The following is a 26,885-nucleotide window of genomic DNA, read 5'->3' as shown; positions in this document are numbered from 1 at the left end:
TGCAGAGGTGAAGAGGAACATGGTAGCTTGGGCTTTGGGCTCCCTCTTCCTTGACCTCTGCCCCCGACTTCATCCAAAGCAGTTCTAATTTTATTTGTTTCACATGGTGGCCTTCTAGGTAAGGAATAAGGAACCGATTCTGCAGTTAAAAACAGCCTGAGTAAAGCTAGAATAGCGCTATCATTTTACCAACGAGGAAACTGAGGTCCAAAGAGGCTGAGTGACTTGACCAGCTCCAGTTTGCGGCAGAGACAGGGCAAGAATCCGGGTCTGGACACCCAACCCAAGCCTTCCTCAGGAGGCTGTCCTTTGTGCCTGAGCCCTTCTCCTTAACCCATTTTTGCACACGGATCCTCCAGACCAGTGGTTCTCAAAGTGTGGTCTCCAGACCAGCCAGCAGCCTTAGTATCACCAGGGAATTTGTCAGAAATGCAAATTCTTGGACCACACCCCAGACCTATCAGAAACTCTTGGAGTGAGACCCAACAATCTGGGTTTTAAGAAGCTCTCTAGATGAGTCTGATGCACACTGAAATTTGAGAACCGCTGCTCCAGATCATTCACGTGCAGCAAACGGAGCCAGGAAAGAGAACTGAGGGCCGCTTACTTTGACCCTCGTGCCTAGAATGTAACCCCTGGGGACAGGTCCCCAACAAGAAAATCAGTCAGGAGTAGAAGTAACAGGGGTGGCTGAGGAAGCTGATTTGGAGGGGAAAGAAGGTTAGAGATGATCTTGCCAGAAAGAGAATACCACCAACCCACATTTAAAAATGGAAGGCGCTGAAAGAGAAAATAAATAACGAATAAGGAGCAAATATAATTTAGTGAAAATTCTGAGCATGTAAAGCTGGTATCGAAAGATCTGATTTAGGAGCAATTGATGCCAATTGGCAACAACATGAGAGTTGCCAGAAATGTTTCTGAATTAATTCTAAATTGGTATATGAATATCTAGCTGGCTTAAGGCCATCGGAGAAAAATGATCATGATAGTCTTTAATCAAGCCCAAGTTGCTGTTTCTTTCTCCTTTACATTTTAAATACCACTTTGGAATTGGAAACTTAGCAAAGGACTAAACTTTTGGTCAGGGAAGATTCACAATCAACTCAATCTAAGGGAAATCGAAAGTGTGCGATTTCTTGGAAATTCGGAACCTGCTGGCTGCCGGGGAGTGGATAGCAGGGTGATCTAACATTCTATGTCCTGGAAGATGCTTGAGGCAAGAAAGAGAGCTCTCCTGCCATCCAGATGTTCAAAATGATAGAATGCACTTCAAATGTGAAAATGACTTGCATTCTGGCAAACAGATCTGTTGGAGATACCAGCCTAACAAATAAGGTCATTAAATGTCATTTGATTTAAAGGAACTTTACGGCCATCCCAACTCCAGCCAAGAATGATTTCCAAGTGATTGGCATTCTCATCAGCACAGGCCTTAGAAATTTTCTTAACAAACAGATACCAATATTCATCTATGGCTTAATCTACAACGTTAGAGTCTATTTCTGAAACTAGCAGACCAGTGTAGATGGAAGAAATTTGCGAAGTTTTCTTCTACATGATCAATGGAGGGGTGAAAAAAATCTGTACTTTTTTTTTTTTTTTTACCTCTTGGCCCATTTCCATGCTGCAAAGTTTTGTTGATTGAGCTTTGGCATCAACCATAACATTAAACATGGTGCATATTGACTGTGGGACTCGAAAATCTGTTGATCGACTGGTTTTTTGCAGCTTAACTTCAAATGCAATCCTGGTTCTATTAAAACAAAGTAGGAAAAGACCAATTCAGCATTCAGATGGCAGCAGGTGGAGAAGACATTCTCTGAGAGGTCAGTGAAAAAGAAAATTGAAGGCTGTAATCAGTTTCAATCGACAATGACTTCACATGTGTTCTTTTTAAAATGACTTTCCCAACTAAGGAAGGCCTATTCATGGAGACAGCCACGCAAACCCTTCCTTTCTCACAGTACACGAACACCTGTAGCTCGGCGTATTTCTGTCTATAGTTTATATGCTATGGAGAACCCTAATTGCAGGAGAATGAATGAATTAACAAAAACCCAATTATAGCATTATAGCATATGTAAGTTCTCTCACATCGGCAACTGCCTACCTTGAATCACTTCATTAAAAAGCCAAAAAACAAAAAAGCAGTTTCTAATCTTCAAAATCTCATGGTGGGGAAAAATCTTAAATGACATTTATTGTTTTTTTTTTTTCTTTCTGGTTTTGAGAGACTGAAGTAAAAAAAAAAAATCCCACAAGCTTATTATATTGCTTTAAAGACTAAAAAAATAAGATGGCTTCCTTTGGGGAGGAGAGTGACATTGGGAGGGGAACTTCCACTATGTTTGTTTGGCTTTTTTTTTTTTTCAATGTCAGTGTATTATTTTGCAATAAGAATCTATTATTTTCATAATTAAAAATGTCATCCTATACTTACCAATTCAAGAATTGTGTAATGGTGGAAGCTTAATGTAACATAATTCTGATACAGGTCAAATTATGATCCCAGCAATGAGCTAACCGCTCACAGGAAAAACCTAGTCCAACAGGGCCAGCTGGTAATCCAGGTGTGAGATCTAATCCTTGATATCAGCATTGTAAAGGGGCCCAGTTATGTTTTAAAAGGTTTCAGAGAAGTGGGTCACATCATCACATGTCTTTAAAGAAAAGCACCTGGTTAGCAAGTGGTTTTATTAAAGCTTCTTTCATCCAATGCATCTTTTCAGCATTGTTCACTGTCAGGTTCTGGAGCTCATGCAGCCACCAGGAAAGCATTGCTTTAAAAGGTATTTGTAGCAGTTTTCTAACAGCGCTTAGGAGGACCACACAGCTAGTTAGCTCAGGAAAGGATGCCAGCTTGCTAACACACCCTGGGTGCATGCAGGGAAGCCAAGTATAATTTCTAAGGTTGGAAGCCCAGTTCTTAAGAAAAAAACTTAAAAAAAAAAAACCCTTAAAACACTCCTATATATTATGTGATCATGTTAAAGATAAATGTATCTTGGCTTCTAAAGACTCGGTGCACTGAAGTAGCTTTCTAATCATGATGATCATTTTAAGCTATGCTGAAAATACATCATTTTCTGGTTTTGTGAAAAGGAAGCCTGATGGGGACTGAGTTGGACAGGGCCCTGTGCTGATCTTCTGAGGCTTGTGTGCCAGTTCCGGCCCAATTTGAGAAATGGAAATGCTAAATCGCTCGCTTACAATGAAGTAATCGTCTTCTGTTTTCACAGGAGAACTGTTCATAGCCCTTGGAGTGTGGGGCTGTGAAAAGAGGAAGCTGAATGCAAAATTAATGTGACTGCGAGGGCTCTGTGGGACCAAAAAGCCAGGAATGGAGAGGTCACTTAATCCAACTGACTCCCCTTGAGGGCAGAGTTAGGGTGCCTGAATTTGCGTGGAGCACAGTGCCTGACATAGACTAGACTAGAGGCTCTGTTAAGTCTGTCAAATGAATGATTTAAATTTCTTCAAAAGGTAGAAATGAGGAGTGCCTGATTGACTTTCTGGCGTTGCATATTTACATCTGTGAAATAATGTCCTTACTACTTTCTCCTTCTAGAACAAGGGCTATTTATTCTGTCCCAAAGAGGAAAGTAATGGTTCTAGCCTCTGCTAATGTAGACTCTAGGTCTTAAAACATCCAAGGATTTCTTCATGTTTTACCCTCTGAATCTAGAGGTCTGGGGATGAGCACATATCGTGTCTGGGGCCTTAATTGAAAGGCTGTCAGGAGATTTAAACGTCCAGGACCAGCTGCACATGTGCAGTTGGCCAACTTCTGTTAATAAATGGTTACTTAACAGCTACTATGTGCCAAGCATGATGCTGGGACCTGGGGAGGACAACAAGCTCAAAATGAACAAGATACACTCCCTGTCTCTGAGAGGCTCACACTCTTTGACGTGGCTGACCCATAAAGATATGTGGTAAGAGGTAAACAGTCATTGTCTACCTTTCACATTATATGTCTTCCCTTTTCCTCCCAGCTTCTCCGTATCTCTTACTCCCTACTCAGAAGACTGGCTTCTCAGAGAAGGGCATACGTGTCTTTCTGTATAATTGTGTACACAGACCAGAAACCAGTAAGTGTTAATTTGAATGCATTGCAGCCCCTAGTACATATCAGAGAAGAACTTTTCACCATAGGGGAAATGCCCTGCAAGAAATTTTTGGTGGAATGGTTTGGCCATAGGAAAAGAGTTGCTTTTCCTAAAACTGATATAGACCATGTAGGAAATGGTGGAATTCAAAATCCTAAGGAAACATTTTCACCTTGGGTTTGAGAAATACACTGCCTTTTGTTCTAAGAGTGGGAAGAAAAGAGAAAAACACAAAATCTGGATCACCAGGACTTCAAGCTTCCAGAAGTGCTGTTGAACACCTGCGCAGATGCTCCACAGCACCCAGCTCCCTTCCCAATTCCTGTTGAGACGCTCACCTCCTTGGGGCTGTGTTGTTCTTTTGCCCTTTTGGTTTCCAGTTTTGATGCTATTATTTCTCTTTTCCTCTTCCAAGATATAAAATAATGAGTTCAGATCACTCCAAGCCAGACCCAGCCCCCATCACCCACAACTGATCCATCAACTAAACTGCAAAACATCTGGCGATCTGGAGTGGCCCGAGCTGCTTGTGGTCTTTTTTTATCTTTTTTTGAGTGAGGAAAAATAATGGAACAGTTATGAGCTGGAAAAGGAACTTGGATGTGTGTCTCGGGATACACAGGCTGATGATAATGATGTCAAATCAGAGGAATTTCATTTCTGTATCTGATATGCAGATATAGATACGCCACGAGGGAAGGGATGCAGTCTCTCATTCTTCATGGTATGCGAGAACTTAGCACTGTGCCTGGCATACCGGAGGAGCTCACACAATTTTTGTTGAATGGATGCATATTGTTCTCATTTTCTTCTCTTCACCTACTCAAAACAGTCTACTTGGGAACTTCAAGCGCAGCATTCACACCTCAATCTTATATGCCACAGTGACAAAACAAGCAATTCATAGGAAATCAAAATGTATATTTAATGTTTCATGCCCCCTTGTTGACATCTAGTTACATTTTGGGCAAGACAAATAATACTTGGCACGTCATACATGCTCAGTTCATACGTGCAGAATGAACGATGCTGCTGAGGTTCTGCCTACATTGTTGGAAAGTTATTAGATTCCTGCTACCTGCACCAGATACGCCTAGAATTATATGTGTTTCTCTTTTTTCCTTCAGCTATCCACCCATGCATTCACTCGCACATTTAACAAATATTTATTAAGTAAATATTTGTGCCAGATACTGCTAGATATTGGAGATACAGAGACAAGAAGGAACACAGACCCTTTCCTCATGGAGCTAAATGAAAAAAACTGGCAGCCTTATTGTGCTGGGTTTGGGACAGATGTGGGGCAGGTGAACAGAAGCTAGACTTGGGTGGCCATCACGCCAGTGACTGACAAGCAATCACCTGCTCCAAAAGAATCCAAATTACGGCCAATTGAAAGAGTGGCCATCTACCCTCCCCTGAGTCATGTACAGCGGGAAGGCATGCAGAGCCTGTCCAGCCACTTATGCTTACCTTTTGACACAAGATTCAATCATGTCACTTGCCATCAGCTTCAGCCGTTGTTCCAGGTGCTTTCCAAACTCTTCTTCAGGCCAGTGCAAGTCCCGAATGAAGGTCTGAAGGGCATCGAGTTTCCAGAACAAATCTTCTGAAGTGCCTGATCCATTACTGGCAGGATAAAAATGAGAAAACAAGAGTCACCCACTGGCCTCGGGTTCTGAAAAAGCTGACACAAAGACATCTGGGCACTTGAAGGCTTAAGGCAAACAGTGGCTTCAACATACAAAACGACGCGTGTTGGCGGTGGAGGTGGGGGCAGTCTCCACCGGCAGATTTTGAGTTTTACCATACATGAGCTAGTCGGCTTTGTTCAGCCAATTATTCCAGATCAGGGAGAAGTCTGAGGAAGGTATTGCCCCATAATGACCAGGAGAACAATGTATGGTAAAAATCAGCCTTCGTTTAATAACCACATTAACACATGTGATGATTCAGATGAAGGCCACGAACCAGAGGGAGAAGTAAGTCTCAACGGATAATAACTACATGGCAACATGCAGTTATTAAACTTCAGGGTTTCATGCATTTCCCCAGCGCCCCTACAGAGGGGAGGCCTCTTGGAGATTGCACAAGACTTTCAGTTTTAAAAGGACAGTGCTAACAAAGTGGTGAGCGAGGACCTGCTTTCTCTCTTGAAGAGCTGGAAAGAAATTGGGGTGACTCAAATCGAGACGAGTACACCTGGATACCTTGAATCCAAGATTCTTGTTCAGTTTGGTTATTATTCCAATTTTTATAGACCAGCCCGTTGCATAGGCAGCCCCAGGAGGAGGTGAGGTGGGGGGGGGGGGCGGTGAGTGGACAAGGGATATTTGGAAAGCTTTAGGGCTCAAAACCTGAGCTCTTTTACCATTGCACCATCTTACCCAGTCCTCTGTACAGATGGAGAAATTGATCTTGATTCCTTTCTGTACAATGACATCTAAGCAACTTTTACCTGGGGCATCCTCGAAAGCCTGTGTATGGGAAATGCTCCATCTCTCACCCTCTTGCCCTTCTCTGGCTGGCTTTCTCTTTTGTAACAATCCCATTTGGAGCTCTGAGGAGTGGCCACCCTCCACCCCCTTCCTCGCATACCACTAATGCTAACACGGTAATTTATAAAATGTCCAACACACCATGCATTACCACTTGTTCTGACATCGTCTATAGAAACAGATGAGAGTGGGTGTTTCTATTGTGACAGATGCCAGCTGCATTGAATTAATGCTTCAGAGGGAAATATAGCTAGTGCATAAATGCGTACACAGCTACTGCGGGGTGGGGAGGGGGCGAACTCCCAACATGCCGAGGGGGAGCCTACAGCCTGGACCAACAGGATAATGTTCTCAAGGACAGACCAGTCTGAGGTCAGTACGTAGATGTATCTGACACGAAGGAGCAGGTAACATGGAAACACGTCCTTAAAATGAAAGGTGGCAAAGGAGGAAACTGGAATTATGAAAAGATATAGAATCAGGCATTTCCTGGTGGGTGATTGAAAATCTACGCCTTCTTTTCAGATACTGCTATAAGCATTGTTCAAAAGTGGGAGAATGCATCGTTTCTCCATGAAAGTTTAGCCTTCCGCCTGCCCCATCCTATGCTTGGGAAAAAGAAACCCCAACTTTGTCTAGTCTAAACCCCGTTTTGGAACTGCATGGTTGTATGTTTTAAATCATTAAGTACATATGAATGCAATAATTGGTATTTATTACAACAACATTTTGACACCCATCTGGTTTCAGAGTTTCAAAAAAATTCTTCTAGGGTTTTTTTTTTTCTTTGAAGAGCTTATTATTAAGTTTTGACATGAGGAAAAGAATATTTTCTTTTTATTTTTAAGATAAACTGTTAATGTTAAGGCAATATCACCAAGATTATTTTGATTGCTGAGCAGTTACCAAAATGTGTTCCCACTCCTGCCTTAATTAATTGAACGGAGACCATTATCGGCTTCATTGCAATGTCTTGATTCATATCTTTTCAAAAACAATGTCACAGAGCATGCACAGGAGAAGGTAAGAGAAGCTTTCAGATATTTATTTTTAAATTTTTAACAGATACTACCTAATCTAACTTTTAATACAGTCATCTTAGCATGAATATGATCATTTTTTTTAGAAGGTTTTTTTCCAGATACAAATTTTTGGAGGTTTTCATTCGTCTTTAAAAGAAAATCAGACACGTTGACGATGTGATTTCATCAGGAGCTTGTAAACGAATATAGGCTTTTAAAAATCTCAGGCAGCTTTGGAGGAGCCAAGTAGAACAGTCATTTAAATGTCCTGTTCTCTACCTGGATTACTGTAAAAATAAAAATGTTGAGGGCCATATTGATGAATGCGATTTCGAGATTTCAAAACATCACTGCCAGTTTCAGATCATTTTTTATTCCTTTGATAATAACACTTCCCTTTGAAAACGTGCCAATTTATTCTTTCAAGTAAAAGCTTATCTGGCCTATAATTAGCTGCGGTCTAAGAAAAGGATCAAAGGCGGGTATAGAACCACTAAACCTTATTTCACTTATTAAATCATGCACGTGGTTCTAATTCACTTTCCCTGAGGTAGGATTTCGGGGTGGAATCTTAGCTGGATCTTCTTGCTAAGGAAAAAAGGAGAGAGATTCTTTTCTAAGCTGGAAGGAATGGCTACTCAACCTCCACGCCCCCACACTGCTGGCTTATTTAAAGGGGTGGCCTGGCCTCCAAGAACACTCAAAACTATGCCTTCCTGGCATTTGCATGGATGAATGTAAAGGATGACCCTACACTCAGACTACAGATGATACAGCTACCAAATAAATTTAATTATTTGTGACTTGAATCTTGCATTCTCAAATTTAGATTCGAGATCCTTGCTACCTAGATCTCCATGCTCCATATGCATTATAACCTTGGAAAGTGTCTTTACATACCATTTACATTGCTAAAGCTTGATCCATTCAGAAATTTTCACTTAGCCCTGAACATACTGCTACTATGTTCTGCCATTTGCTGACACCAGAAATATGCTTTATGGTTTAAACAGTCTCTAGGCATTTTTTTTATTTAAAAACAAAACAAAACGAAACCCAGCTTCTGGGTAGGTGTACTTCCCTCTTAGATTTGGATCAGGCCAGAGATAACTGGCCAGTCCATCAAAGAGGTTTCTTGGACTGTTTTTGGATGAATAACTCCTAAAGTCATATTACCTGCATTGAGGAAAAAAAAAAAAACACCAAAAACCCCCCCCCCAAAACAAAACATGGGCAGAATTCTCTTGCGAAAGAATTGAGGAAATGAAACAGTCCTCAAGCGCTCAGTGGGCGTAAGACAAATTGTTAGTGCTGTATATATAGCAAACGTTGTACAAACACGCTGCATGCCAGAAATAAACAATATTGTCTCTGTATGATCAGCAAAATATGTCTAATTATCCATCTCCATCTCTGTTATATAGGATGTATAGAAATAAACAATACATATCCATGCCAAGATCACTTAAATTTAAATTAGATCTAATGTGAACTGAATACACACTCAGCATCATATATAGCAGCCATCCATGACGGTGCCGAAAAAGTAGGCATTTGTGGGATGCCTAGAGGGATGTTAACTGGTAGATTTGGTACTTTGGGAAGGTTCACATTGGGTAGGTTCACATTGGGTAGGTTACTGGTTAAACTCCTGTGGAAGAAACAGACAGAAAGAAAAAATACCATCACAGTGACAATGCAGATGTGGCAGAAGCACGTGACTGTTGTAAATAAATTGGCTAAATCCACAGCAAGACAACAGCAAAAACTCAAGCAACACACTTCAGAAAGCAGCTTACGGATGGGGAGCTGTGATGTGGCTCAGTATTCAGAGAGAAATGATAAAAGTTAACAGAAAAAAATTAACCAGAGTGACTTAAAAGTGTGGACCCTCATGGACACCTACACATAATGATCACATTATTTAAATGCGTTTGGGAGGGGCCTTCCGTTTCCAAATCCACTGCATGAGAGTCTAGAACTTGTCTCATACTAAGAACTTGAAGTTCATGGAACTCTTGGCATTGCTGTGGCGAGGGCCGTTGCGAAGTAGCTGGGATTGATAGCAACAGCGGAGCACTTCAATTTTCTTACTTTTACTTATAAATTATTTCTGACAGAGGCACATTTCTTAAGTCAGAAAGTGGATACAAGATGGAACACGAAATTCACCCACTTGAATGCCCACATAATAGTACAGAAACGGAATTCTTCCCAACTGCTACTTCTGGAGACAGGTGTGTGCGCGATGCAGTGTCAGAGTTGATGGCGAAGATGAAGGAATTGTATCAAGAAGAATGGTCATAGCTTTGAATAACTTATAGAACACCTAAAGAAGACGGAAACTTCCCCTCCCAAACTAAGTCCAGTTAAAATGGAGAGATGTCTACACACACACAAAAGAAAACAAAAGAATCCTAAATTCAGCTCTTCTAGTAAATTCTTCAACCACAATTGGGTTTAAAGTGTGGCCTCGTGTTACAGTAATTACCCTTGATAGTGAGACAGAGACAGGAAGAAAGGATGACAGGGGCTTCTGGGGTGGTTGGGGATGTTATGTTTCTTGATCTTTGTGATTGTTACATGAGTGTGTTCCGTTTGCGAAAATTAATCAAGCTGTGTGCTTTTCTGTAAAAAGTTAAAATTTAAGTTAAAAATTCATAAGTAGTTAAATTTGACCTTGTATCAGCTTTTTGTTTTTGAACAAAGACTGATCACCTGACGTGATGAAAGAGAGATGAACGGCTTCCTGAGTAAAGAGAGAAAATAAAACAAAACAAAAACCCCACCTCAAATCAACCATATCTCTTTGGAGGGACTGTGTCATATACTGCTCCACAAGCTGGCACCGTTTGTCTCTGTAGTGGCATTTGAAGGGTGTTCCATCCAGCCAAAGTCACTGGCACAGTAGAGCCCAGCCTAACTCTGCATCTGAGAGGAGCCTTCCTGTTTAAGTGGAGTTGACAGCACTTTGGCAAAGGAGTTGAGGTTTTCTTTTTGGATCTTGCAGGAGAAGAGCAAGTTTTGCCAAAGCAGCTCTGCCCCGGGCAAGCTGTGTTTGACTAACAGAACTCTTGCAAGGGCTGGAGCTGCCTCTGGGCTCGCTTAGTGGGGACAGGGTCCCTGAGAAGTCAGAAATTCTGGACTGTGTAGACAGTCTGGACACCTGTCTCCCTATAGAAAACAAGTTACCCTTTCACGATGGCAATATAGCCCCGGCTCGTTCATGGAAAAACCTAGAATGCAAAATTGCCAACCTGGCATTCTCTTCCTTAAGGGAAACAGGTGTCTCACAGGTTTCTCCTTTATACTTCACATTTTGGGAAAGCCAATTATACTTCTGACCTTGGGAATAAACGGTGCCCTTGTGAGAACGGTCAAGAGAAGATTAGCTAAATATGACTATTAAGTAGAAGGGAAAATGGAACTTTTCCTTCCATGTTTCTCTGTTTGCTGGGGAATTTGCCTTTGAATTCAGTCCCTGGTGGTTCTCAGCCTTAAACATTGCCATGTAACAAAACCGTTGGCGATTTCCACTGAGACATGTGTAAGCCTATATAAGCAAATGTGATCATTAAATGATACACACACTGAATAATGATCAAGGCATTAGGAGATCTTTAGAGATGGCAGCCTAGAAAGTTAAAATGTCAATTCTGAGCAAATTAAAAGTAGCTCGCAGTGAATAACATACAAATGTATGCAAAAACAGCTTAAACATATTAGTGGATGATGGGTACACAAATTAGAAACGAGCTTCGTTTTGCACACGAAAATTAAAAAAATACTTATATTAATCAAAACATATTGTACTTGTAAAATATGACATTTTGGCTGGACTAGGGCACTGGACTCATATAGAAACATTTCCTTCACGTGACATATTATCTACTTTTAAAAGGCTGAAGCATGCTTGATATTCTGCTTTTAGCAAAATAATATAGTGTATTATTAATGTTACTAATATTTCATTTGGATATTATATAACTTATATTAATAATCAAAGAGGCAATTCCAAGCATTATATTTCACTTCTACACATGTGAAAAGGGGGAATTTTCTAGTAGCACTCAGGTCAGATCTCGCTCCTGGAGTGGCTGATGGATAAAATGAGGGCCCTTTAACAACTACCTAAAAACAAGTCCCTCATGCTTCTCTGTAAGAATCATAATTGGATATCACTGGATAGTATAAGCAGTGTCAATTGCAATCCTAACAACTGATATATGTTAAAAATCAGACATTCATTTTGGGGACTCTGCTGAAAAAGGATAGCTCCCATTCAAGTCAAAGGGCCCATCTCTGGAGCACTGGATTAAAAAATTCTCAGCTGCTCGGTCTCACATGGATGAATGTTACAAATGTGTGTGTGCCTCATCTAGAAATTTCTACTGATGGAAATAACTAGAGGCAGAGTCATTTCTTACTTCTAGAATTAATTCTAAGGAAGACTGTGCCTCCATGCAGAGCGGATATGGTTGGGTCTTCTCTCAAAAACCTCTGCTTTAGATTTCTGAATGGGATTAGATTTAAGACACCAAATGCCTTCTACTATATGAGCCATTTGCTGCATAAATATACGTAGCACATCTTAGCTTCTCTTGGTGCTCTGGGCACTACAGCCTCTCTCGGGGCTTATTCTTAGGGCTGATTACTACTTTGGGGCATAGGTACTCTTTGCTGTCTTCCTCGAGTTTAGAGCAGTGTTTCTCAATCTTTTATTCATTATCACCACCAGACTCCCCCACCCCTACCCCAACTGCCTTCCCCATGAAAATTTCATACCACCAACATACTGTATATCTGTTTGTGTACCGCAGAGAGATCTGGCTTTATACACATACATAACAAGACTAAGATTTTTTGTTTTGGGCCTTCTCCGCTCCCAAGAGCCAATTTTCACTTTGGGCTTTGGCATCTGTAAGGCCCCTTTTAGAATGCACGGCCTAGAGAATAAAGTTCCAAACTTCTTGGGACTTTAGAACCTTCCAATCATCTCTCCAACCTCATGGCTTGCCTCCTTTATAATTTGTGCCGGCCCAAACCAAGTGTTCACTGTTTCTATGGCATATCTTACTTGCTCCCATATTTCTATTTTTGCTCACGCTTTTTCCCAAGCACCCATATCCCTTTTGAAATCTTACTCTCCAATCTTATTTCCTTCATGACTCCTCTGTGGAAGTTCATTGTCTTCTACTCTATGCTCTCATAACTCGTCCTTAGGTTATTTGTACATTTGTACATTGGCAAATATTTAAAGTCATTTTTCTTGTGTGTATGTTTCTCAGACCCAACTAGATAGAAACCCCGATCAGGGGAAGGTATCTTTTTCTCTTTCCCCTCCCCATAGCTTTCCTATTATATCCTTCCCATGTTCAGCCTGTATGGGTTCCTTAATAAATGTCACTTACTTAACACACATTTAGTGAGCACCTATTATGTCCAAGGCCCTGTTCTAGGTGCCAGGGAGGCAGCGGTGATCAAATGTGGATATGAGGTGAATATGGAAAATCACATTTTCTTGAATGTTAGTGTGGGAAAAGTCTTGGGTAGTCAAAGTCCTTGTTTTACAAAGGAGGATACGAGGCTCAGGAAGGTGTTCTGACTTGCCCGAGGTCACCTAGCATATTACTGGCAGAGTCACGAGTTCTGACTCTAAGTCCAGTACTCGTCTCTTTCATACCAGCTACCTACATATTGCTAAGGTGTCTTTGGTCTGACAGTTTATTATCGTTAAGATAATGATGTTGACAATCTGGAAAATGACATTATTTTAAAAATACTTTTCATATGTATATCTCAAGCAGAGAGAGATAAAGTGCATTTTGAAAAACGAGAAACCCAGAGTTTTCAGGGTGCATATATTAAGAAGCAGTGTTTACTTCTGCCATTCAGAGCCATCCTATCCTGAAATGGGCAACAGGGATTCCCTGTGCCTGCAGGTGATTAGATAGAGATTGAGAGATGATCTGTCAAGGAAAGAGTAGTCCGGAGAGGGTACTAGACTTGGCAAGCTTTGGATTAGACGCTTTCTAAGTTTTCTTCCACATTGAAGGTCATGATGACTTGACCAGCAACAAACTGACTCTAAAGAGCTGGTAGAAATGTCCATCAGCTAGTTAGGACCAAAAACTCACATTCAGGGCGACTGGGAGGATTGTGAACAGCCTGCCCGGCTGTGGGTGGTGGCCCTATGACATGTCCTGATGGAAACCATGAGAGGACTATAGGTTCCAGCTTGGCCCTGACCTGGAGAGGCTGACTATCTTCAGCTATGGTTAGAAGGTATGTGATGACATTTTCCACCAATGCTTAGAGAGTCTGATCATGCCTATATCTGGCTTAATGGAAACAGAGATGCAGCGTCCTTTTTCTCTCCTTGCAGACATGGAAGGTCATCTTTCCAGAGAAAGGCAACCATAGGACTCAGCCATTTTACCCTTTCTGTCAAATAACTTCAGTGGTGTCAAACCCAAATGATGATTATATCTCTATTTTCTTTCACATGGCCATATTTTGAAATAAGAAAATCTGAAGAATAAAACGTATTTAAAATCTTTTTGAGCAAGCTCAATGTATTGGTAGCATTTTGCCAAAGTGTTGCTTTTCTTGAACATTTTTTTTGAACGCTAGTTTTTCTTTTACAACGCATTTCTCAGTCATTTTATGTATAATCACGTGCCTATACACATGACTTTTGAAAAGTGGAAGAAGAGAACTATTTGAGTATAACAATTGTTTGAGAGAAAGGCTGTGGTGTGTGTGCATGTGTGCGTGTGAACTGAGGGTTCATGTGGCAAAATTAGAGAAGACTGAGCAAACTAAATCTATTTATCTGAGTCAGTTTCTTGTTTTTGTGTAAGTTTGATGAAAAACATTCCCCCCTAAAATCATTCTATTTTTTTTTTTTGAGGAAGATTAGCCCTAAGCTAACATCTGCCGCCTATCCTCCTCTTTTTGCTGAAGAAGACTGGCCCTGAGCTAACATCTGTGCCCATCTTCCTCTACTTTATATGTGGGATGCCTGCCACAGCATGGCTTGACAAACGTTGCGTAGGTCCGCACCGGGGATCCAAACTGGTGAACCCCGGGCTGCTGAAGCAGAACATGCGAACTTAAACCGCTTCGCCACCCAGGTGGCCCCCAAATCATTCTTTACTTGGAAAACAAGTCCAAAAAGAAAAATGAATCTCTGCTTCTTTACCAACTAGTTAGTTTTATCTAACTAGTGGTCAGATAAAAGTTCATACTCTGCTTCTCTTCATGTGGTAGGAAGCATAGAGAAACTCATTCCTTTTAGCACATAAGCATGTCACCAAGCTCTTTGTACCCTTCATTTTGTGCCGGCCATGCAAATCTGTCTCATGGTATTCACATTCTGTTTACAAATCAGCTAATAAAATGTGTGTAGTTTCAAAGAATTTTAATTTAGCTTATGTTTTAGTTGGCACTTTCAAACATCTCCACATACGCTGAAAGGCATGTACTATTTATCATGAATTGAACAAACCACAATCATCTTCACAAACCAACAGCACAGTTTGGGACAGGAAAAAGCTATTTAAGAAAAAACACATCTACATAAAATATTCTCAGGTTATTGTTTGTGACTATTAATCTTTCATGAATGTTTAGATCTTTAAATTACTGACCCAAGAGTTCAAATTTTATTTTTTCAGTCATTCAAAAAATCTTACACAAAACCTTCTGAGACTAAGACTTCCAGTTGTGAACAGGATTTTGATTCTAACTATACTTCAGATGACATCAAGAATATTTAATGCTTCAAAAGGAACAGCAGTCACTTGCTTTGTTTTTGAAGAATTTAACAGATTATAAAATGACTTGAGTGACATTGTCACAGAGCTTCATGACGATTCTCAGACGCTGAGTGGGGACATTTTAGAAAATCAGTTTTGTAGATGAGAAAACAAATTCACAGAAGTCAAACCCTCGTCTTCGGGCTAAAATGGTGGTCAAGGCCCTAATTCAAGGGTTCTTTAAGAACTAGTGAAGGAAACCAATCATTTCTTCCCATGTGTGTTGGTAGCAGCAGCCTCCACTTTAAACCCAAGTAAGTAAAGGCTATTTCAAGACCACTGCTATTTTCAAAATGCGAATATTACTCATTTTAACCTTTTCCTTTTCACAACTGTTCTCCATAGTACAACTGTCTTGATTACAGTGATCATTAAAAAAAGAGTCCCTCGTTAATGCCTTATCCTCAAGGGACACAGTTTCACTCATGAGTTACAAGTCAGCAGGCCATATTAAGAGACAAGTTATAAACCTGAGAAGAACAAGCTAAAATTTAGATCTCTTGGTACTTGTAAATGAAGAGTTACTTCCTATTAACCTGCTTCCAGTAGGGTAAATCCAGAAACTTCTCTTGTGGTTCAGATGTGGAAAGTGGGCTGAGAAAGCTATTTGGCATTAATTTCTTTAATCAGTAGGAGTCTTATACGATTTAGCATTAGAGGGAGGGTCTCAACTCAGAAGACTGCTCAACGACAGGGCACAAGTCAAGGCTTCCAAATTGAGGAAAAGTCTCCTGAATATTTGTTCTGGAGTGCCTGGAAAGTCGGCTGGTCCATACCCCCATTTTGCTCCTTACTGGTTGATACATCCCAAAGGTGTAAAGGACTAGAAAGAAGAAAATGATTTTCTTATAGAAAAAAAAAAAAAAAAGAATCTAACATGGCAACGTTAATACCAGGCTTTATTGAGGCTGTTCAAATCACACCAGAGAATTCTCTCTGTCTAGGAGCCCTCTACTTTGCCTGAAAGGGGAGTCTGAGATCGACCCTCTGGCACCTTGAGTCACAGCTCTTCTCCTTGCTGGGGGATGGAGATGGCACTGAATCTGCTAAACATTTTCAAATAAGATCTAAGTTTTGCCAAAGTTGTGGAAATTGCCAAAGTCACAACTCACAAGATTTCCTGTAATCATCCTACAGGATAAATAACTCATTAAAAAAATGAGTACTGTAGTGGAATACATTTAGGAAACTCTGGTTTAAGCAGAGTTAAACAAGGTTCTGTATTACTATTTTCTCAGAGTTTTGAAATACGCTGGCGTGCTCTGTGGCTTTCCAGGAGACAAAAGTGTCAGGTGGATGAGTGGGTATACAGGTATACCTCGAAGATTTTGTGGGTTCATTCCAGACCATCTCAATAAAGCAGATATCACAATAAAGTGAGTCACATGAATTTTTTGGTTTCCCAGTGTATATAAAAGTTATGTTTATACTATACGCTAGTCTATTAAATGTACAATAGCGTTATGTCTAAAAAAAATGTACGTACCTTAATTTAAAAATCTATTGCTAAAAAATGCTAGCCATCATCTGAACCTTCAGTGAGTCATAATCTTTTTGCTGGTGGAGAGCCTTGTAAAAAACTCAGTATCTGTGAGGCGCAAGAAAGTGAAGCACAATAAAATGAGATATGCCTGTATAGAGTTTCCTAAACATATTTGGCTATAGAGTCCTCTTCTTGAGGTGTGACTCAAAGGCCTAGACCAGGGAATGGAAAAGCACGGCCCACAGGCCAGCCTCCTGTTTTTGTAAATAAAGTTTATGGGAAGACAGCCACACTTGTTCCTTTACGTATTGTCTGTGGCTGCTTTAGCGCTACACTGGCAGAGTTGAGTAGTTGTGACAGAGATTGTGTAGCTCGAAAACCTAAATATTTACTATCTGGCCTTTTATAGAAAAAGGTTGCTGACCCTTTGCCTAGACTCCTATGGAACACAATTTAGGAAACATTAATTCCTAAGGACAACACCACTGCAGTAAGATACACAGTGCACATAGCACAGTTAGGTTTATACCCCTTATTCCTTATTTATCTTGTGCAATGAAACAAAGATTTCATTTCATACAACATTTCTCAACCTCTTTCTCCCTCCCCACTTTGGACAAGGAGCCTTTGAGCATCATAGCTGGAAATATGTATGGTGTTTGCTCTCTGTCCATGCTAACAATGAAAACCATAAGATGCCATTAATCCATTTCTGTATGACTCTCCAGCCATATGCACCCAAACTCCGATGGTATCAAAAGAGGTTTCCTTACTTGACTGGTTCCCATGACTCCCGCTCAAAGCCCCTGTGAATGGATTGTGCAATTGAGGACTCCATCAAATCCACATATCTAACCACAAGTGGGGCAAACAGGTCTTGCAGGTGTTTGTGAAATTTTCCATTGCACAAATTATCTAGAACAGATAAGCAAAAGCTTGGTAAGAACCCACAGTTGCTTTATCAGCATACAATGCACACACAGAGAGGATTGCCTTCTACGTTAAATATACTGCCTCTATGGGAGCCAAAAAAACAAAGAGAAGAAAAAAATTGCATGAACAGCATCAAAGCTCATGCTTAAACCTGTGTGGAAGGAAAATGGAATTTAAAGACATTTTACCCATTTGTGTCCCTTGTCTAAAAAGGAAAAATAATCAAGTCACTTTAAAACAAAAATCAACACTATTTTTTAGGTTTGTCTTGCACCCACTCCCCTTCCTCCCATTACATTACCAGGAAGAAAGAACATTCTGTGCCCCTCCCCCGTCATCACTCTCTCTGTGGCGGAAGGTCTATTTTATGGCTATGTGTTGCTGTAAGATACTCTGAAATGCTTGGGACGTATTTAGCTAGAAATTCTTTTTCATCTAAACAGCATCTTTTGATAAAAATTGCAAAACGTGAAGAGATTAAGTTAATTAACTTGTTCAAGAGCAAATAAAACACACAGGTACGGTACGGACATCACTTCTCACGCTCTCTGGGGTTCTTCTGCCTGGTTAAGACAGGGCTTTCCTGCAACAGGACACTTGTTGGAAGAAAGAGAATGTCCATCAGCTATAAGTAATAATAAAACTATCAAGAGATATAACTGGCCTGTAGTCTGCCTGGGATAAAGATGGCTTAAGCAATCTGTTTATCTGCACACAACTTAGGAAAGTCTAATAGTCAAAGATGATACATACAGTCGGTACGGAGAAAATCATTCAGCAGCTGAAACAGTGGAAAACTGTCCCACGTGTCTGGGGGCTGCACCTCTAACGCTGCATCCATGTCCACTGCAAAGAGTGACAGGAACGTCTCGGCATGCTCCACCATCAAGTCTGACCACCACGCAAAGGCCTTTGAAATTTGGCAGAAAAACAACAGACAAAGAGCAATGAGCTTCTCTCTCCAACATAAGACATGAAGTCAAGCCCCCACTGTTCAAGATTAATTGTGCATCCAGCAGGGTTTGGTCATTTTATTGTAAAGAGAACAGTATTTTTGGTACAATTGGGCCTCTAAAGTGTCCCAAGGCAATGCTTTTCGTGATTCCAGGCCTGCCTTAGAAAGTCTTTATTCTGACGTGCTGGTCAGAGGGTGCAGCTGTAGAAATGACAGACATGGAACTTCTGTTCAATTTACAATAACCTGGTATATTTTGAGTCATGCTCTTTACCACTGTTGTTGGCTAGTTCTTGCTCTACGATATTAGAATTTGGGAGTTTCTTCACTGTGTTTGTGGGTTTTCTGCCAGTCTAACTTGAAAATTTGTAATTATCATTCACTTATATCCAGACCTCTGGGGCTTAATTGTCTGTGGTCTCATACAAGCTCAGTGACTCATGTTTCCCTACACTTTGGAAATGTTACTGCTATTTCATACCAAGGAAAAGGAAACCATTGTTGCAATTGTCATCAAACTTTTGAGTCAAAATCTCTTTAAGCAAGGAGCCTCTGGTTTTGCATCCTGTCTATAAGAAAGATCAGGCTTAAGCTAGGAAACACTCTGTGAGATTAGGACTTACGTTTCTGGGGGTTGGACACATATGTACATTGAAAACCAAAAAATATCAGTGAAGTAACTCATTTTCATGCACGTGGGTCCTTGGAAATCATTGTGCAGGGTCTCAGGGGCGACATTCACATCGGACTGGGCCAGATGTGAATGGAATTCAAAGGCATGCATGCATGTTGACTAATCATTTCTGGCAGGGAGCATGCAGAATGAGTGGCAGTGTCAACAGGCCCTTTTCTTGTTTGCTGATTTCAAAGAGAGCAGAAAAACAAAAACAAATCGCCAGCCCCTTCTTATTCCCCACCTCCCCACCCAATGCCGTAAAGTATTTACATTGGAAACACTTTCCGGAGCATTCACCGAAAAAAAGATGGGAAGGCATTGGAAAATTGAAAGATGATTATGGAAATAATTCCATAAATGAAAGAGTTTGTTCAATGACCAAGCTCTTCTGTGATCTATTAGTTATCTGGGGATATTCTAACAGCCACTAGGAGGCAGAATAGGGGTCTACCCCTCTTCTTTCATGAGATTTCATTTTACTTACTTCTCCTTTATCAACATGTGGCTGGTTTGCAAATTAAATGGAAAAGATCAAGTCATGGACCATTCTGCAAGGTCAGCTTGGCTGGAAATAGACACCTGCTGTTTCCATTTTAATTTACAGTAAAACCTCACTAATTCAGAGTAATGGGAGATGAGAGACACTAGTCTGGCAGCACAAAAGCCTAAATTATTGGATTCTAAAAGGAGATATCATTTTGCTGCTTTCAAATGCAGTTTGTAATTGAGCACCAAAGCAAAAGGTTACTGGTTATCATATAGATATATCATAAATGTAAGAGTTTTTTTATCTTCTAATAATAGATAGATAGATTAACAGTAGATAAATTAACCTGTAAAATGAAGTCACAGAGATAGAAGCTTTAATTTCATAGGTTCTGGAATAAAACTTGTAAGAAGAGCCTTTTGAATTTGCAGAGAAAGTTGAGTTCATGTCAAACATTTTACTTAAGAAAAATTAAAAGAGACACATCATTAGTTGAATAGTCACAGTATTTGGGTCTGAATTGATGAGGTTTTATTGTAGTTTGACCACCTGGGCATGAGAGCCCTGGGGTTTTGGGTTTGCTCCGCTGACTCCCTGGCTAAGTCCGGCAGAGGAAGAAATCCTCCATCCCACCCCCAGAGCTCTACCAGCCACCTGCCTTTTAGGCAGAGACCTTCTAAATATCGGAACTCGCTAGAGTCCCGTTCCCATTCCCCACCCCTGTATGGAAGGATGACTCATCAATCTGATGCAGATATTTGCAAAATTCACAAAGGAGCACCAAATATTGGCTGGTACTTATTCCTTAGTTATTTGGTTAACTTTATATCTTCAGGGTGACTCCCAGAAAACAGTTACTGGGAAGACTGAGTTAGTTGCCTTCCCAGACATGATTTTGTTCTAGGATGACAGGAAACAAAACAAAACAAAACACCAACGCTAAATGCCTGAAATAAAAAATCCCTTAGACCAACCTCATACCTGGTTCTTACCAGCTTTATTTAAAAGTTGCAAACCAGAGGCCATGAGACATATTCACTTTTACTATCTATAGAGAACTTAGTCCTTTGGAATTTAATAAATTATTAAGCAATTATCTACAGTTGTTGCATTAAGAATCCCGTAGATAGGTAGCCCTACAAAGGACAATGACTATTGTGATGTGAATTATTGCCACTGAAGTCTGGCAGAGGAATTTAGGATTCTAGTAAACGAAGAGAATTTAAATATGGGGGCTGGAGGAGAAGTGAAGACCAAATCTATTTCTATATACCCAAGGCAACTCTTTCAGAACCTTGTAATGAAACCTGACTCTCTGAGAAGGAGAAAAAGATTCTGGCAAAGGCGGTAACAACCAAAAGCCAAATCATAACTTCAACCAAATGAATAGAGTCTGTGTGACTGGGTTGGGTAAGGTAAGGCTTCAAAATTAAAAAAAAAACCCAATACTATATTTATTTATGACAAGTGAATAGAGGTGAATGCTATTTTTGTACACGTGCTAACTCAATGTTTGTGGGCATCTAAAGTCTTTAGAAATCTTTTCCAAAGACAATAAGGAGTTATATTCTGGCTTCTAAATACTTACCCAGTGCTTTTCATTATTTAAAGGCAAAGATCTATACTTTAGGGGTACAGTCAACCACACTGAACACACTGTATATTTTGTACACAAACTACATGTATATATGTACCCCTCTGTATACCATAATACATATATACATATACATACGTATACATAGAGAGAGATTGGGAAGGTGAAGCAACAATACAATGAAAGCATAAGTCGTGTGTGTGCGAATATCTTAGGCTCTGAGAAGAGAATTAATCTGCAATTAAGAGATAAATGTGACAACTGCTACCATACACTGCATGTGTGTATATATGATGTATTCTAAGCTGATGGGAATTTTTTCTCTTGGGGGCATTTAATTACTTTACATTGGAATTAAAAATGGCTTTAAGGATTATTGTTTTTTGGCGGGGGAGGAAAATCTACTTGTCACTTTCATTTGTGTGGTGCCACGAAACAGCATGGCTGCGTAGCCAAGATCCATGCTCGGGATTTAATGATTTTCTAGAGTTTACTGAGCACCCAGAGAAAATGGCAGCAAGTACTGGCCAGTAGAATAAAATGTTCATACTTCATCCTTTGGGCAGCAAAACTTCATCTTCTGTGTGCCAGGGCAAATTCTCCCTCTTCGGCTGTAGCCGGTGGTCTTGGTGTGGCTCTACACTGAAATCAGCTGGGCAGTTTTAAAAATTTACCAATTCTTGGCCCCTCCCCATGAGAGTCTGATTCATTGAGGTGGGGTGAGACCTGGGCATCAGCAACGTTTAAGAGCTTCCCAGGTGATTGCAATCTGTAAGTGAACGTTGAGAACAAACGGTGGACCACTCTGCCTGGAAACAAACACTTTCTCCTTTCCATATATTCATTTGGTACTTTCCACATAGGTTTTGTACTTTTTATGATCAGATATTCATATATTTTGCTTCCTTAGCAATTTGTTCCTAATAATACAAAGGCCAAGCTTTGTGGAGTGCATACTATGCTCCAGGCATAACACCGGATGCTTTACTTAAGTGGCCTTCCATCCTACCAATGACCATCTGAGGTAGATTCTATTATTATCTCCAATTTACAGGGTAAGAGAGGTTAAGTAACTAGGTTGACATCACAAAGCAAGGAGGACGCAAAGCTGGAATTCGAACTCCAGCTTCTCTGGCTCAGAGGCTGAGCTCCTGGCCACTCTGCACTGTATTGCTTGAAGGCCCAGACTGCCTTATGCCTCGTCCTTCAGAAAAAGCACCGAAGTAGTTCCCTTAGGTCTCAGTAGATGGACAGCTTTGGATAGATTAAGGAAATTTTGTGATTGGGTGAAGTGACTAATTCAGGAAATAATCCTGTACATTTATCTAAAATCAAATTGGGTCTCCAAGTCCCAAAATGTGCTGAAGTTTTCATTCCTAACTTCTAAAATTAGTAAATGAAACCAGAACTGAATTTATTTCTCCCCTATTTATTTACCCGGAATGGCTTTGGACATGTAAGATTAAAATATTTTTATGACGCTGGTTATTAGGGCAGTTTAAGCTGATAATTAGCACTTAGACAGTACTTTATGGAAAAGTGGGAAAATGTCTTCTTTGGAACATCAGCTTTCCTTTGGTACCTCTTTTGAACAATTTGGGAAAATATCCATCCTTTCTTAGCCTGTAGCAGTCTCAGAAAGTAACTTGATTGTTAATCAAGTGTATCTCTCATTTTTCTTCTTCTATCATTCACTTAAAAGCACGACAGTGACTGAGGAAAACCATCTTCTGTGTAGCCACGTCTTCAGAACTGTGTAGATTCTGTTCAGTGTCGTGGGAAAAGCCTCACCATCCAATGTGGGGGCGGGGCAGGCCAGAACCCCTCCATGCCTCTGGAGACAATTGTGTGGACACCCGGAAAGAACGTATATACTTACCATCACTTGAACCCCAAATGCCCCCAATCTGAAAAGACCATCATGTATGATGAAGTGGAAAAAATGATAGCCCAACCTAATTTTATATGTCTGGAGGGTAAAGGTTTCCATGTTCAGAGGGGCTGAGTTTGTCCCTCTTCTCACTCCTGGTTGTGCACTGCTGAATGCTGTGGGAGTTAGTTACCTGCCTCAAGGGGTCTTCACCCCATTCTTAGAGCATTTTCAGGGAAATAATGGTTCTTTGGTACTCTCTCTATATATAAATACTGTATATATGATTCACATACAGACAGTCGTAGAGGAAGATTAGTATCACTCTGGGTAGCTACTGGTTACTATGTTTGGTTCCTCTGCTGTAATAAAGGTAAGTACAGACGGACATAGGAAACTACGACAGGCTGAGGACAGAGTCAAGGCAGGTAGGAGGCATGTGTCGGATGTAACCGCAGTCCTCGTTAAGTCTATCAGTTGCTTCATGCACGCACAAGAGAATCACCCACATTTACCCTGCCGTGGAGGGCCACCCATTTCACAAGCAGTCCATCGGAAGTTGCTGTTACATTCCTTGGGTCAGTGTTAGAAAGCGGGAGCACTGGGGGAAGTCTCATTAGAAGACATGGTACTGGAAGGGCATGCACAGACTATGACAGCGGGTGGCTGGCTCATTCGGTTTAGTCACATACCTCTTTCCCCTGCCACGATCAGCCAAGATTGAGTGGAACAGTAGAAAAACAGGGAGGAAATTTAAATATGCAATCAGGCATTAGTCGGGACGACTGGATTTATGGTGTATTATATATTATTTAACTATACTGTCAATTTTCATTTAGTCATGGGAATGATCGTTTTAGGTGCTTGAGAAATTACTTTTAAGGAATGCCTTCTTTCTCCCTTTTGCTGTAGAGTCGAATGGAGAGGAAGAGTGAGAATTTGTGCAATTTTCAAAAAGGTTATTTTAAGAGAGATGATTTTAAATCTCAGTTTTGAAACAAGCAGTGATAAAACAGTTTGACCATAATGGAATCTTGGAGTCTTTTCTTGGAAGGTTTGGGTTGTTTAAATCCTTACAGGTTTGGGATTTAGTTAGCCTTGAAATCCCTTGGTTTATAATTATTATCAAAACAATCATTTTGACAGTGGTTTGTAAAAACAAGTAAGCTCTATTTACTTAGATGTACGTTGGAGAATCGACAAGTTGAACAACACAGAATAATCTGCCTCTGTCACTGCATTTAGCAACCCGGGTCATCTAAGGTTTACAAATGAAGACTCTAGTGTAAGCAGAATAAGTTACAGAGATAAATTCAAAAACATGGCCTGTGACCCATACACCAAATAAAATAAATAAAAACAACAGTGGCGGCAACAAAAACAACCACGAAAGACCAAAAAGCATTTCATGTGTTCCGGACAATAACCATATGCTACTTGAATAATTATCTTTAAAACACACTCACCTCTTTTGCTGGTTGTTAGAAACATCTGAAAACTTAAGCTGAAATGTACAACACGTAACCACTTTTTGGTTGTTTTAAACAACCTTCCAAAAGCTTCTCCTTGCAAAACTTCCACTTTCATTCTCTTTGCAAGGCCAATTAAAAGAAAACGGGTGTTAAGGCATCTTATTCACAACGTCGCCGGTAGATTGGGTTCTGCAACCTCAGCTAAGGAACACCAAGAGACATCTGCCCCCACGCCTGCTCACCTCTGCGTGGTGCTCCTCATTTTGCTGAAGAACTTCAATGACTAGTTCGGCAAGACGGATTGTGTCTTCGAGCTTTTTGGCAGGAGTGATTAACCGGCCTACATTTTCTGTAGTACAAGAATTTGTGTTAAAATTCAGCGAAAGCATCAGGCTAGTTTTGTGGCCATTAGAACTAGTGGATAAGAAATTTTGAATAGTTACCAATTTTTAAAAAAATTTCATGCAAATGTTAAGTGCCACGTAATTAGTAGTGAGCAAACCATAAAGCTGTTTAATTATTATTATTATCGCCATCATCATTATAATACATACTAAGAAAAAGCAGTGCTCCAGCTTCAAATTTGCGTATTAAGCTATATTAAGTCTATGACAGCCCATTTCAAATTTAGTGACATTTCGTACACACGTTCTTTAAAGACAGCATAAACGTACTATCTTATATCACTCTCTAGACTGTTGGAGCTACCTGAAGTGAAAAGATGGAACAGAAGCTTAATCTTGATTGCTGCTATATTTGTTTCCTGGATTTGTCTCTAAACATTCAATACTACAGCATTGTCTTTCAGTACCGGTCTGCACGTTTAACAGGTATTGGAATGTTCATTTTAAAAAAGCAGAGTCAAAAGGTCTGGGTGTTTTAAGTTGTCCTGGGAGGAGACTGAAAAGTAATGGACATTCCTGGGCCATTAGGTAGAATGCAGGATAGAATTATTAAAAGGATGTTGGGGTAGATTATTGGTGGTAGTTTGTGCCACTGGTTGGTACAATGGAATTTTATCAGTTAAGTGGCAATGATGTACTTAAGTGTTTTCTTTGTTTTTAGTTTTTATTGTCTTGGAAGTGTTGTCTTCTTATCTGGCTCAAGAACAAACTGAACCCTGGTTTATGATGCATCCTTTATAGAGCTGAATTCATGAATATTTGGCAATGTCATTATGTTACCAAAAATTACAAACTTTTTTCCTGGGGTAGAAAGAGTAATATTTAAAATATAAAGGTTTTCTTAGCCAATGAAATTGTCTGAATTCAATCAGTTGGGACCCACAGAGGATCTTGACTTTCATACTTAGACTGCTTCAAACTTTGAAGACTCAGAGTCATTGGTGCACATGGAGTATAATGACAACAAGGAGCATTTAGCATGATTCCAGGGGTAGGTAAATATGTACGCAAAAGGACTTCAAAACTTATTTTCTTCTGTTCATCTGAAGTAGATTATGTTTAGGCTTCAGGATTTTTCTTGCTAAAGAAAATTACTTAATACTCGCAAAAAGGTTTTATTGTTATTGTTGTTTTTGGGGGTGGGGTTTCAACAAAATCGTAGGCAATTGCTAATTTGCAAAAAAATTTAAAAGTACCTTATAATTTTTCCCTTGTGCATTTGTTAGATAGGCGATGAACATATCAGATGACTAGTGATTTAGGATTTAATGATGAAAAACAAATTCAGTGAAACACTATGCAAAAAGAGTGTTCTAGCCAATGGGAGCTAAGAGTGATGATGGGACAGGGTGAGACTCTTGAGGTGCTGAAGGTTTCTGTCCAGTAAGGCCTGATGACTTGTGTGAAAATGGGCTTTCTGGATTCAGGCCAACGGAATGTTCCATTGTCTCTGCCATGGTCAGGTGGAAAGGTGGTAGGGTATGGATAGGGCACGAAGGAGGAGCCATGGGGAATATAAATACACAGATCAGGCTGAGCATATCCAACATTCAGAGTAA

At 40.2% G+C, this 26,885-nt stretch overlaps 1 protein-coding gene across 20 annotated transcripts in view; it reads right to left on the bottom strand.

Annotated features, from left to right (window-relative positions):
- The window catches only part of CADPS (calcium dependent secretion activator), a 431,612-nt gene that overhangs the window by 74,303 nt on the left and 330,424 nt on the right, over positions 1-26,885 (bottom strand). For 8 of the 20 annotated variants that reach the window (XM_070492692.1, XM_070492701.1, XM_070492693.1 and 5 more), the window contains 7 exons: positions 25,165-25,271; positions 19,984-20,004; positions 18,622-18,778; positions 17,709-17,850; positions 9,137-9,283; positions 5,586-5,741; positions 1,609-1,756 (listed from right to left, as the gene is read on the bottom strand). In XM_070492692.1, the coding sequence (XP_070348793.1) occupies positions 1,609-1,756; positions 5,586-5,741; positions 9,137-9,283; positions 17,709-17,850; positions 18,622-18,778; positions 19,984-20,004; positions 25,165-25,271 (878 nt within the window). The remainder of the gene's footprint in view (positions 1-1,608; positions 1,757-5,585; positions 5,742-9,136; positions 9,284-17,708; positions 17,851-18,621; positions 18,779-19,983; positions 20,005-25,164; positions 25,272-26,885) is intronic. The other 12 variants (XM_070492694.1, XM_070492696.1, XM_070492699.1 and 9 more) reach the window with 3 other exon arrangements.

This window comes from Equus asinus, chromosome 21 (assembly GCF_041296235.1).
Source record: "Equus asinus isolate D_3611 breed Donkey chromosome 21, EquAss-T2T_v2, whole genome shotgun sequence".
NCBI lineage: Eukaryota > Metazoa > Chordata > Mammalia > Perissodactyla > Equidae > Equus > Equus asinus.
The sequence above is the reverse complement of the archived record's forward strand: the minus strand, read 5'-3'. Positions and strand labels throughout refer to the sequence as shown.